General features: G+C 39.0%; 1 protein-coding gene across 12 annotated transcripts in view; it reads right to left on the reverse strand.

Annotated features, from left to right (window-relative positions):
• Nucleotides 1-13,400, reverse strand: part of MCCC1 (methylcrotonoyl-CoA carboxylase 1) — a 24,600-nt gene extending 11,200 nt beyond the window's left edge. For 4 of the 12 annotated variants that reach the window (XR_004841572.1, XR_004841575.1, XM_035891145.1 and 1 more), the window contains exons 1-14: nt 12,699-13,399; nt 11,930-12,069; nt 11,400-11,495; nt 11,121-11,242; nt 9,992-10,139; nt 9,207-9,328; nt 7,938-8,049; nt 7,535-7,616; nt 6,602-6,729; nt 4,795-4,978; nt 4,191-4,300; nt 2,636-2,852; nt 1,548-1,634; nt 938-987 (exon numbers count right to left, since the gene is read on the reverse strand). Coding sequence is in view for 7 of the 12 variants with exons in the window: in XM_035891145.1 (XP_035747038.1) it covers nt 938-987; nt 1,548-1,634; nt 2,636-2,852; nt 4,191-4,300; nt 4,795-4,978; nt 6,602-6,729; nt 7,535-7,616; nt 7,938-8,049; nt 9,207-9,328; nt 9,992-10,139; nt 11,121-11,242; nt 11,400-11,495; nt 11,930-12,010 (1,539 nt within the window). In the remaining 5 variants the exon portion in view is untranslated. Of the gene's footprint in view, nt 1-509; nt 581-937; nt 988-1,547; nt 1,635-2,635; nt 2,853-4,190; nt 4,301-4,794; nt 4,979-6,601; nt 6,730-7,534; nt 7,617-7,937; nt 8,050-9,206; nt 9,329-9,991; nt 10,140-11,120; nt 11,243-11,399; nt 11,496-11,929; nt 12,070-12,697 lie in introns of those variants that run through there. The other 8 variants (XR_004841573.1, XR_004841574.1, XM_035891142.1 and 5 more) reach the window with 5 other exon arrangements.

Genomic DNA, 13,400 nt, shown 5'->3' on the forward strand with positions numbered 1-13,400 from the left:
ACGTGGTTATACACACTGAAAGCACAATCATTTTCTCACTATTTTTCTGGTACCTTCATCTCTATACAGACTAAGCAGTTCATAAACACTGACTTATTCTCATAATTATCTTTTTCTGAGTATTGGAAACAAGAAGCTGAACTACAGAGAGACTGCGTTCCCAAAGCACGCAATCATGTCAGGTGCCAAATGTGAGATAAAACCCATTCGACTCCAGGTGATGCAAGAAGGACATTCCACATTCAGCAAACCACAGCCCCCATAAGCCACACAATTAAGAGACTATCACACACACACACACACACACAACTAATAATCGATGTTTAATGCATCTTGAGTTGTATCCTGTAGGTTCTCTATGGTGTGGACAGAAAAAGAAGCCAACTCTATGGGGGCATAATTTAATTATTTAACCAGAAGATTTGCTACTCTCATCATTCCTCATCTGATTTGGTTATCACTTTCCAATTTCCATCTTCAAATAAAAAAAAAAAAAAGTATTATCTTACAGATAATGCTCTAGAAAGCTTATATTTATCCCACCAGAGATCCATCTCATGCACAGAATAAAGTAGGAGTCCTGTGGAAAAAATGTCTTTTTAAAGGCAGATTTCAATCTAACTTCCAATGTTTTAGAAAGACAAATTTAAGGAAGGGAAAAATAAAGACTAAGACCTTTAAATACTGGCAAAACAAATGTTTCTCTTAGCCTTATTTTTAGAAGCTTTTTAGTAGCTTTTCCACGCCAATCCAGCATCTAGCAAAGATAATTTCAGGTCGAAATAATAGTCTACAACGATGGCTGCAAGCAAAACAAAAATGGAATCCTGTATTGGTAACTACCAAGCAACTTTAATAACAGTTAATACCAAGAGAAGTCTACAGGAAACTCATTCTTCTTTTATCTAATGAAATATCTAAAAAAATGGACTTGTACCTGCATGTTGTATGACCCCTCTTGATTGTAACTTACAGCTACATCCACAACTGTTCAATAAAACAAAATATGTATATGTGAGTAATATAATTATAGGCTCTAGAGAATAATGACATATAAACAATATTTAGCCTATCCTTTCTGATTTAAAAAAAGACCTACCAATTCTAAGAAAAGAACAAGTATTCTCTGATTAGCTTTCATACAGATTCTTGACAATTTGTTTTTCAACACCTGCAGTTATGCTCTGAAACCTCTATCTATACCAAGTCACCTGGACAGAGAACAGATTTTTGATTGGAAAAAGTGCTGAATACTTTCACATCAAAATTAAAAAAAAAAAAAAAAAAAAAAAAATCAATGGCACTCAGCTCTTCTAAAAATCTCAACCTTATTCATTTAAGTGATGAACATTAGTAGCGTCACTTGAGTTTGGTTTATATCTCCTCAAGATGTAACTGTGGATTAGTTAAACAATTCTGTGAATTCCCTGCTTAAACGGCATAAAACTCATACTGCTGCTACTTGCTATTTCTTAGCCTGAATTTTCAAGCACCACTTTATCCATCAATTATCTCCTCTCCCTCCACGCACTTTTTTATTAACTTACTGTTTTCCCCATCCAGCAGAGAGAGTTTTCTAGTGTAACATATATTTATTCTTCTACCGGTGCTGGATGCAAATGGTGAGAATTTATCTAAAACACAAAATATACAGATACGTTACTTTCATTCCACTCTGGCAAAACACAATACTTAGAACTTACACCATAAAATCACTGCCCTACTATCAGTACCATCCCACTTATATATTTATATTGCACATAGAAGATTGGGGAACCACTGTAATGGATAGTGACAATCCCTCATTCAAGCTTCAAGAAAGCATGGGAACTCAACAGCAACATAGCAGATTCAGATTAATCTCTAGGTGAAAGCCCCAACTGTAAGAGTAGTCAGACACTGCAGCAAATTGTCTGGGAAGACTGAGGGGTTTTTCTGTTGATGTTTTTGAGAATGGATCAGATACCCAGCTATCAGATAATTGCCCAATGAGTTCCTTCTCTCTTGAAGCAAGGGAATAGTGTATGGGAATCTTTCCAATCCCACTCCCCCATGTCTCCAGGATAGTTAAAGTGGAGGAGGAAAGAAAATTAACAAGTTTGCTGGCAGCATATATTAGATTTACATAAAGGTTTTGTTAGCAGCCATCACACGCCCCACTGGTAGAGCCATTAACAGCATGAGAACTCCAGAGTGTTCAGCTCCTGAGGTCCTGATCATTCCATTAGACCTTACTGCCTCTCCCAATCCTAGCCGAGCTAATTTTACCACTGAAGACCTTGGGCCAACGGTAGGAATAATAGTGACAGATAGTCACTGCTTATGCTTGTAAAGAGCAAAGAGTACACAGCGACAGTGGTTATGAATCCCAAGGTCTCTCAGATAGTGCCTATCTGAAGGGCTGTGGGAAGCGGTCTGTACGTTACAGCGGTGGTACATTCAGTATCTGTCCCTTAACAAAAGTTACAGTCTGCTCTGCGTGTAAATACCTGACAGATGCCAGAATGCAGAACCCTGAACAGGCACAAAGTACGGCAAAAAGGGACCACGCAAATCAAGCAGTTGCACGTGAGCTCACAGCACTGTCTCATCCAGTCATAAGTAAAATAAAACAAAACAAAGGAATGACCCTTACCATCTGACTGATCTCTAAAAGCATCTGTTAGCATTTTCTCTTTCAGTATGAGTCCTAGAGCTGCCTGACACATGACTTCATGGGGGATTGCCTTTCTGGCTGGAAACAGTTCATCATGGTGCTGAGGAATGAAATCAGTGTGCACATTTCCAGCCTCAAACTGTGGGTGTCCCGACAGGCTCAGTAAGAAATCAATATTGGTGCTCAATCCTACAATCTGTAAAGAAAACGAAGCAGCTTGCCAAGCTGAAATGAAGTTACAAATGAACATGCAGCTTTCTGCTCAACTTACGCACAGATGATAGGTGAATCTTTCTTCAAACAACCATCAAAACACAAAGTTTATCAATAAAATGTAATTAATGCAACTGGTCTGTTTTATTATCAATGAAACCATTTATTTTAAAAAGAAAAAAAAAAAAAAGAAGATCCGCTTTCTCAAAAGCGCTCCGTTTTCAAAACACTTCCTCTGTACACAGTGAAGTCAAAGAAAGTTTCCCAGCAATAGTAATGGGAGGTAATTTAGGAAAAAACCCTACTGCATTGGAAAACCATGCTCTGAGCATTCAAAGGAACATTCCTAATATGAAAAATGCCTCTTACTAAAAATGAGCTGTAATAGTTTCAGCTATTCCATATTTGAACTTTTAATAGTAACAGCTGGGAACGGTGACTTTTATAAATTTGCTAGATACTATCCATTTCCTGTAGTATGAAATACCCAAGCAAACAACATGAAAACAGAACTAATTATTTTAGAGAGATCAGTGAAATTGGTAACTATATTGTGCTGTCAACATTTATTGCCAGAACTACTAAGAAAATTCTGAAAAAAACCCAAGGAAATTATTTTGTCTCTCTCACTTGCAGTAAGGTTCATTTTTAGCTAAAACAGTAGTGGGCCAGACACTTCAGTACCTCAGTCATGTTTATGCTGTTGATTCAAAAGTGTAAATTCAGTCTGCAGAAATCATATTCAGTCTCACCTCAAGTCAAACCTTCTGAATTCCACTTTTGAAAATAGATACAATACCTGTAGTTTCTATAGGGGAAAAAGGGACCATTTCTTAAAAAGAATTGACAGCATTAAAAAGTCTCCATTATTTCTTTACCATGTGTATAGTCTGAAAATGTAATTGTTTTTATAAATTAAAAATTACAAGCAAACATCATCTGACTCAAATGCAACCCACAAATTCCTTTGAGGAAGCTCCTGCTACAATTGAAAATGCTGGGGTTTAGCCTTACTTCTCTACAAAGTCCCAGCTGCATCCCAGCATGCAACTGAAGAGATCTGCAAACTTAAGAAAAATCTACGTGTAAAACTGAACTTCACACTTACCTCTACTCACTCCACCAATGAAAACAGTTTGCAAATTCAGAAAAAATACAGCCTCTGCAAACAAATACTGAATCTGAAATGGTGGTGGCAATGCAGGCTCCCTCTTAGAAACCACTTCTGGTTTACTGTAGTACTTTATCCATATTTTGTTAGCTCAAAATGTTCACAAAGTCAGCTCCAGATCTGAAATCATACTGTGTGCCTTCTACTTACGTTATACTGATGCAAACTGTATCGCAGTTTTCTCAGTGCTGCTTGACGATCCTCAGCCCAAACAACTAGCTTTGCAATCATTGGATCATAATGAACAGAAACCTCGTCACCTAGAATACATAAAAAACGCTGTAACACCAAACCAAGTATTTATAAAGGTTGGTAACGCACAGCACAGCACACCATATGGCACTGAACTCCGACACAAGCGATGGCCACGTTTCTCTATGTCCTTGAAGAACATTAATCTTTAATGATGCGACCTGGCACTTCAACTCCGAGGACAACTTCAGTACAGACTTTTGCAGAGGTAACATTACTCAAATGCAGTTTTCTTTGTTGCAGTCAGAACGCAGGATTGATAAACTGTGATGACAACATAATCAGCATGATCCGATGAACAATAATTTGCATAGAGGTAAATAAAAACATTCAGCGATTGACCAAAAGTACACGGACAATCACGAGGAAAAGCGATTCTGCGGAGATTTGTCTTTGTAACAACACTGTCAGACAAACTTGTTTAGGCCAAAGAGGCAAAAGCTTACATAGAAAAGCTTTTGATGTGAAATATTTCCAATGACGCCACTGCCTTCAGCTTTACCTTGTCTGACTCCAGTTTCTATCCTGGTGAAGCTATCAGGTGGTGGGGTGGATAAGTGCAACAATGGCCCGGCCCCTGGCATGAAGTTATTATTAGGGTCTTCAGCGTATATTCTAGCTTCAAATGCATGGCCCCGGAGCAGAATCTCTTCCTGCATTAGGGGAATCTTCTCTCCTGCTGCAACCTGAAAACAATAGGGTTTTTCTTTATTCTGGAGTGCCAACATATGAAATATTAAATATCTTTCTTCTAAACATGAACAACTAGAAAGCACATTAAAAAAAGCGCAAGGAGAAAATAGTGGTAGGCCATAAAAGGCTAATTCTTAAGTTATTGCTTCCTTTTCTCTGGGAGTCACCAGTCAAAGGATTTTGAATTATTGTGTACATCGACCTTCAAACAGCGAAAACATAATGGAAAAACGGTCTAATTTTTTTCTACTGGTCATGTCAAAGCCTGGTCAACTAAGACAAGATTTTAGTAGAGAAAAATTGTTCCAAAAGCAGATGATAAAATGGGTTACTGGCTGCCAGCTCTACTGGCATATGCTGTTGATTCTTCTGTGTACTGTGGGACCTGTATATTTAATGGAATGTTTCTCTAAGGGGATTTCTAACGATTTCAGAACCTTTAGTGGGGAAGTAAACATCGTTTTATTACTTGAAGGAATTCACATTACGAACACAGGAACACCAACAAACACCAGCAACAAACCAGTTTGAGACTGAAAAAACCAGGGCTCTTAGGGACAAAATAATAACAAGGCGGCTGCTGCAGTTAAACACAGAGGAGACCCTTTACCAGGAAGCTATACAATTTCCATCTACATGGGAAAACAAAAGTTCCTATTAATAAAATCTGTAGCAACATTTCATCTTCTTTTGATGTGTCAGGGGTTTTCCATGCTCTGCCTTCTAACACCAAACTACGGACTTTGGCAGAGACAGTGGAATATAACTTAGTCTTCAAAGAGTAGTACTACCCAGATTCACAAAAATAATCTCTCCAAGAACATATTCTATCTACTGACTCATTAAGCCATGTGCCAAGACCACTGAACCTTTCCTCCTTCTCTTTCTTCCAGTATTGTTTGATCCCTGCTCCAACTCAGCACTCGATGCTCAACCCAGATCAGGCAAGCAAAAGTTCCTCCTTTTTGCATCAGCATTTGCCATTTTAGTTTTCTTTCTGGTTACACTAAACACTCCCCCACCCTCTCTCTTAAGCTCCATGTGTGCTGCTGTCCTCACTTTGGGATTTATCTAACCAGAATTGTTTTTCATTTCCAGTGCCCTAAGGTCCAAAACTTCCTGTTACCATTCCAAGGTGCGAGTAATCTCTGAGAATTGGGGGGGGTGAAGAAACAGCCTGTTTCCAGTCCACACAACTACACATTTATTTTAGAATGTGACTATAGTGGTATAACACTAGACACATGTTTTTGTGAAGAGTTTTCCTCCTACGGCCTGATCCAAAAATGATTTTTGGGCCAGAGATACATTTGAACTAGAGTTTAAAAAAAATTTCAGCATGGCCCACTTCCCACATTCTCTGTAACCTCTCTAAATATCCTTTAAAAAATGTTTTTTCTCTACACAACTTTGGTGTAGTTCAGAGCATCTACACAGTGCTCTACAAGCAAATACAGTAATAGGAGATGTTCCTTCAGAGCAAAGGAAACTACCCTGTTAGACAAACAGGAGATGATGATCTGAAAACACACCTGGTCTCTCTCAGGCGACACCAAAGAGCACTCACTGCTCACCAGAGAGGAGGAACTCTACACGTAAAATCAATTAACACTTACCCTAAGCTGCCATTCCACCAAGTCTGTTCCAGTGATCATCTCTGTAACTGGGTGCTCTACTTGCAGTCTGGTATTCATTTCCATGAAGTAAAAATTATGCTGGGAGTCCATAATAAATTCCACCGTTCCTGAAGTATTTAATAAAAGGGCACTTCACCAAAACGAGACTTTTTCAGAACAGACTCTGAATACACTTAACTGATTTATGCCAGGACAAGAGTATTATTTCTAAACCAGATACACTGAATTTCATTAAGTTCTATAGAAGTTATTTTAAAGGGTGACACAATTGAGGTCTGAAAACAGAAGGGTTGTTTTCTTGTACATTTACATATCCTGTGCTGTTTAGGAACCATTCCCCTCTGCAGAAAGAGCTGCATTTTGTTAAGAGCTGTAAAAAGTGCATCAAGACTCTTAAAGTATTGTGTGTATATATAGGGTATGTAATTATTTTTTAAAAATAAGTGTCCAAAGAAAGCAGTGAGGAAAGTCACAAATAATTTTAGCAGGTTATGTTTCATCTGGAAAATAGCACAGACTTTACAGACAGTGTGTTATGGGTTTTTTTAAGAGGCTTTACCATTTGAATATAAAGTATTATTCTTTGCATACTGAAATTATTTTTCCCTTGCTCTGCTCGAACTCACTAACGTTCACAACGCTCACTTTCCAACAACAATCCAGCTGATTGAAGTATCTGCTCTGAAATTTTTTTCTTTCTATTCTTCAGCTGCTGCTGGTCTTGAGCTCAGACCAGGTAGGCTGGTTTAAACTTGTAATTACATTGGAATTAACTGTGTGATTACTTGCGTAAACCTCAAAAAACCTGGGGGATGTGTGTCATACTCTAAGACAATCAGATGCCATTTGCCTTGAGGCTTAGAGACTGATTATAAAAGCGAATCTCTGGGGCAGCCATACCTCCAGACTTACCTGCTCCCACATAATTCACTGCTTTAGCTGCTTTGACAGCAGCTTCTCCAAGTCTCTTTCGAACTTGAGAACTAATTCCTGGCTGTAAACAATAAATACGAAAGATTGTAAGTTATTGTGAATGTTGCTGATATTAAACCTACTATGCATGGATATTTTGTCATATTTAGCAGCTGTAGTGAAATCCTGATCAACGCTATACTTGAAAGCTACATAATTTTTCCCTGAGAATCATTTTCTAAAGAAAGTAATTTTTTCAATAGAACATTTTCTGCAGCAAAATTAAACCAGGTACTGAGAGTTACAAATAAATGACTACCCACTAAATAAATCTGATGGGAGTTAGTGATTACTTTAAAAATATGTCAGTTCATAAAAAATATTGTAAGAACTTTCTGCTCACCGCTGGTGCCTCTTCAATGATCTTCTGATGTCTTCTCTGCACGCTGCAGTCTCTTTCAAACAAATAGACTGCATTGCCATGCTGGTCACCAAATACCTGGACTTCAACATGCCTGTTCCGTAATAATAAACATTTCAACGTATTTCAATAAAGCCCCGATCCTGCAACTGACTTCACCCAAACAGACTTTGAACTTGTACACAGTCCTGTACGCTTCAGTAGGACTTCTTACAGGTTTAGAGTGTCTGCCCTCAAATAGCCAAAAATGTAGAAATGAGGCTGCTGCTGTTATGCAGGATTTCAACCGTTTCAGACTTCCTCAGTCTCCTCAGTGAAATAGGATTCTAAATGCCAGCTACTGCAGTGAAACCTCATAGGACAAACAAGACGCATCTAAAGGCTGCTACCTCTTTATTCGTTATTTTATTATAATAAAAGTAAAACCACTTCACTATTATCCGACAATGATGATTTCCTTCATAATGTACAGTGTCGCAATTCACGAGAGGCAGCAGCCCTGGCTCAGGAATAACGTCATTTATTTCAACACGCCATTTCAGAGGACAGCTCTTAGGTGGCAGAACTTCATTCTGCATACAAGACTAAGAAAAATCTGTCACCATTCTGATAATCATCTGATGCTGGCAGAAGAAAATCCCCAGGAAATTAGTGAGATTTTTCTCATGCCCATCTGACAGCGTAAGAAGGCCCTCAGTCTCTTTAGAACAAACGCTTCCTTCATCATCATGCTTCAAGAAAAACAGATGTAAAGTACAGGAGCATCAAACAGACCTCTGTGAGAAGTTCTTTATAATAAATATATGACCTCAGTTTCACAGGTCAGGCATGAGCTAAAGACAGCCACTTCTGTTTTAAATATCAAAATAGAGGAAGATTAATAACTAGTTTAGGACACCTGAGGGCAGCAGAAACACCATGACAGCTTGACTCAGGTCTGGAGTTTAAGTACAATAAAGTGACTTTTTTTTTCTAGATTAAATCGAGTTTAGAAAGCTCACTCACGGATGAATATCAGTGTCATTAAATGTCACTGCCATGTCTCACAAATAGCAGTATTTTAATTCGTATCATTCACAACAAAGTCACTACCAGAAATTCAATACATTTTAAACAATTTTGACTGAATTAACACCTGCCACAGTGCAAATAAAACACACAAGACCAATTTCCATCCTACTACTAAAACAGTTGTGTTTGTTTAACAGTAGAATAAACACCAGTGTTTGTATTAAAGCATCTATTTCTCACCTCGGATTATCTACAAATTTCTCAATCAGCATGGCATCATCATTGAAAGACTTCCTTGCTTCTCTCCTAGCTGATTCTAGTTGGTCCAGGAACTCCTTCTCTGAATGAGCAATTCTCATGCCCTACAACACAGAAAGCAAAAAGCGTGTCTGAATGTCTAAAAGTGCGGTACACACCGAAATCCTTGCTGCACGCCAACAGGTGATACGGACGACTACAAAATTCAACTTTATTCTTAAATATCATAGAAATTTTCCAAGATTGGCAGAGAAAAACAGCCTTCATTAAAAAATAAATATAGCCATTCTGGAAATAACTAGAATTGATGCCATTTTTATAGAAATTTATCTCAGAGTAAAATCAGATTTCGACAGGGAATTCACCGTACATTAAGCAGTGTCTAGGCACCAAATGGCATTTCTAATCACTTCTTACAGAACATTTAAAACTGTTAGCAAAAAAAAGTCACAGAAGCTATCACAAAGTAACAACTTAAGCTCATATAATTTCACACAAACAAACCCATGGGACAACTTTTCCCATTATGTGAATTACTGGAGCTCTGCTCAAATAAACAGAACTCTTCCAATTTATACCAGCTAATTATCTTGTGCCTGACTCCATAACACATGGAAGTAAGATTTCATAGTGCTAGACCGGACATACATAATAAGTTTTAATCAGAAGCGTGTCTTTGTTTTCAAAGATTTCTTTCAGAACATTCAGTTACAGATACCGAGAGGCGGCAGCGTTACAGCATGTGATAAACAGGTTAGCTCCTTTACCTTTCCTCCACCTCCGCGAACAGCTTTAATCATTACTGGATATCCTATTCTCTTAGCATGTTCCTTTAGACACTCGTCTGATTGATCTTCTCCGTGATATCCTTCAACAACAGGAACGCCAGCAGCAGACATTATAGCTTTGGAAGTGCTTTGACAGAACAGTTTTATGTTTAGAACAACGACAATATTTTTTTCTTAAATTAAGCTCCAAACCTGTGTTAATTTCCCTCACAAAAGCAGCTGCACTCACCTCGATGGGACTACTTACATAAATGGGTTACATACAATTTGACTGTTAATTAATCAAATGTTTCAAACAGGGATTTTTTTTCTGCAAGCCCTCCACATAAAAGTGGTAGCCAGTTTCAGGCTTACTGTTCTTCCCTATCTTCCGGCCCACGTTATGGATGCCAAAACCTAACATTTTCAAATTACAGCACTGTATCCTGCCAAAAGTACATCTGAAGTTGTACAAAGATAAAACTCTTCTCACGATACCAGCTGGATTCACACCACACATAAAACACTTGAGCCTAACAACTATTATCTTCAAAAATGCATGCAAAACTAGTTAAATTACAGAGGTAATTTGCTCTCACATGAGGAAGTGATAAAAAATTAATTATCTGCAATTAGTGTTACACAGTTCATGTGTTGGTAATAACCTTATTTCCATATTCTTGATTTATACTTCATACCCTGGGAACATTTCTTTGGTCTAAATAACTAAGATCCTCTGTGATAAACAGGACTTATCACCCCAACTGCATGAGCCACAATAACCCCTGACGACAGCATTTCTCTTCCACCGTTCTTTCGGCCAATACACCAGACACCCAGCAGGACCGCTGAGCCCTGACCCACGTAGCACTGCAACGCCCCAGTGCTGGGAAACTAGGCATTTAATTATCAAAATCCTAATAACTGAACAATCTTGATTGCTTCTGTGTCTATAAGAATCCAACATCTATAAACCTGGAGCTTATTCCTTCGAAGAAAGCCATAAGAATAAAAAGACAATGAGAACTGACAGAGTAAAACAACTGTGGAGCAACTGGTCGTTTGTTAACAAAAGTATCCTCGTCAAACTGCAAATTGCATAACCAAAAAACAAATCAGAAATAGATACCTCTTAATACCCATATCTCTGATAGCAGATGAAGGCGGACCTATGAAGATGATTCCCTCTTGCTTGCACAACTCTGCAAACTCTGTGTTTTCTGAGAGGAAACCATAACCTGGATGAATAGCCTAAAATAGAATAACGTTACCAGCCTATTTTTGTATCAGTTTAGCTTAGAAAACCCTGAAACTTCAGCAGAGTGCTAAGGAAACACACGATGGAAACACCACGGGTGAAAATAAAGAACTAAAGGGCATGGAAGCGACAGGTTTAAGGTCTACTTACCTCTGCTGCTGAAACCTTGGCCACCTGCATTATTTTCTCCATGGCCAAGTAACTCTGCTGTGAGGGTGCTGGACCAATGCAATACGCTTCATCTGCCTGCCACAGAAAAAATACCTATACTACAGACTGTTTATGAGATAATAAAAAGCAAGTTTAACTGAATTTCTGAGCTAATTACATTGCTTATCAGACTGCTAGCATGCAAGGGTCTAAATCGCTACCCCTCTTCACAGTGAGACGCAGCCGGGTGAAACAAATTCCGACTTTAATCCCACAACCAGAGCCCATTCTCCAACCCCCAGTGGCTACTCTGGAGTCAGAGCCAAACCTCAACGCACTTGCAGTAAAGCTGTCAGGTGCCGAGACAGAGACAGGCAAACTTTTCAGTGAGTCAAGGACAACCTCAAAGTAACTCTACAGAGGTGAAAATCAGCAGCATTAGCACACACGTCTGCTTTCACACTGAGCTCATCAGTGCGCACTACTGCTGTGGATGAACGTTAATCACACCCTTAAGGAATATACTTCACCATTGCTACATGCATGGAGCTCCTGTCTGCTTCACTGTAAACTGCTACCGACTTCACACCCATCTTCTTTGCCGTTCGCATCACTCGGCATGCAATTTCTCCTCGGTTTGCAATAAGAATCTTCCCTATGTTGTGACCTCCTGTTTAAAAGGATGGAGGACAGTAAGCAAGTGTTGAAAGAAATATCTCCTTAAAAACATTCCTGGAAATGAAGCCATTTTAAAATTCAGATTTCTTTTTAATCACTTCTAGTATTCGTGCATTTCTTCCAATAATGAAAAGACACGTGCTTCACCCACAAGCGTTTCCCTGCTAACCTTGGGATTTTTTCCTTAGGGCCCTTCTGCAGAAGTATGTTTAAGTCTTTTTTTCTTTTTAGAATTCAAGACATTTACTCTAACACTAGAACAACACTTAAACATAAAAGTTGATGCTTATATTTTTACTGTTCTGTACCAACTAGGCAGCAATTAACACCTGCAACATCTGTATTGGACTCACGGGAAAACCACACGAAAATAAATAGCTTTCATTAAGTTGAGTATGCCCAAACATGACAGATAAAATTATTCAAAATGTTGTTTACACATTAAAGATTATTTCTATTAGGTCAGCTACAGACTACTGCTTTCAAAAACTATACAAATACTGAGTATTTATTTTAAAATAATTGCATTTTTTCAGCAACTAATGACCTAAAACTAGTTGTAAACCGATCTACATTACACAAGCAATTAAACTGAGTAGCTGAAGTAATTAAATTTCATACCTGTCGTCGATGCCCACTTCACAAGTCTCTGTACTTGGTTCCATTGCCTGTACAATTACAAACACAGAAGCACATGAAGAAGCGGCAGCTGAGCTGCTTCTGCTTCCAGGTGAGAGGAGGCCAGCCCCAAGCCGGCCCTGACGCTTTTGATCCAGCCTTTCACACAGGACATTGCCAAGCTCACCAAGGCAGCCTGCACGGACTCGACCCCATCTCTCAAACGTTTTCATTTAGACAGGACAGGAATTGTCCCCTGGCTTTTTTAGCAGCATTCAAATTGGAACAGTCAAAATACTTAAAAAACCCCCAAACACAACTCTCTCTAGTGGACAGGGCAGAACAGCCAGCGTCTGGCGTTTCCTACAGAGAAGGCAACTCGAGGGAGATCGAGTTGTTTACATAGAGAAAAGGCGCAAGAGAAAAGAACGTGGGGGACAGCAAAAGAGCTATGAAGAACGTCAGAAATGAAAAGTCAAACCTCAAAGAGCTAACACTAAGGAACTCGGAGAGCAAAGGCCCAGTGGCTGGAAGAAACTGTAAGACTAAACTCTTGGGACTGTTTTAATTAACAAATCAACTCTGGAATCCTGGAGCAAGTCCAGCAATTCTCCAACGACACCAGGCGAAGTGACAGGAGGCCCCCCTGGCACCGCGCAACCAGAAGCCGGCTTCGGTGACGGGGGGGCCCTGGTGCCCCTCCCG

This window comes from Egretta garzetta, unplaced genomic scaffold, assembly GCF_000687185.1.
Source record: "Egretta garzetta isolate BGI_Z169 unplaced genomic scaffold, ASM68718v1 scaffold663, whole genome shotgun sequence".
NCBI classification, from domain to species: Eukaryota; Metazoa; Chordata; class Aves; order Pelecaniformes; family Ardeidae; genus Egretta; species Egretta garzetta.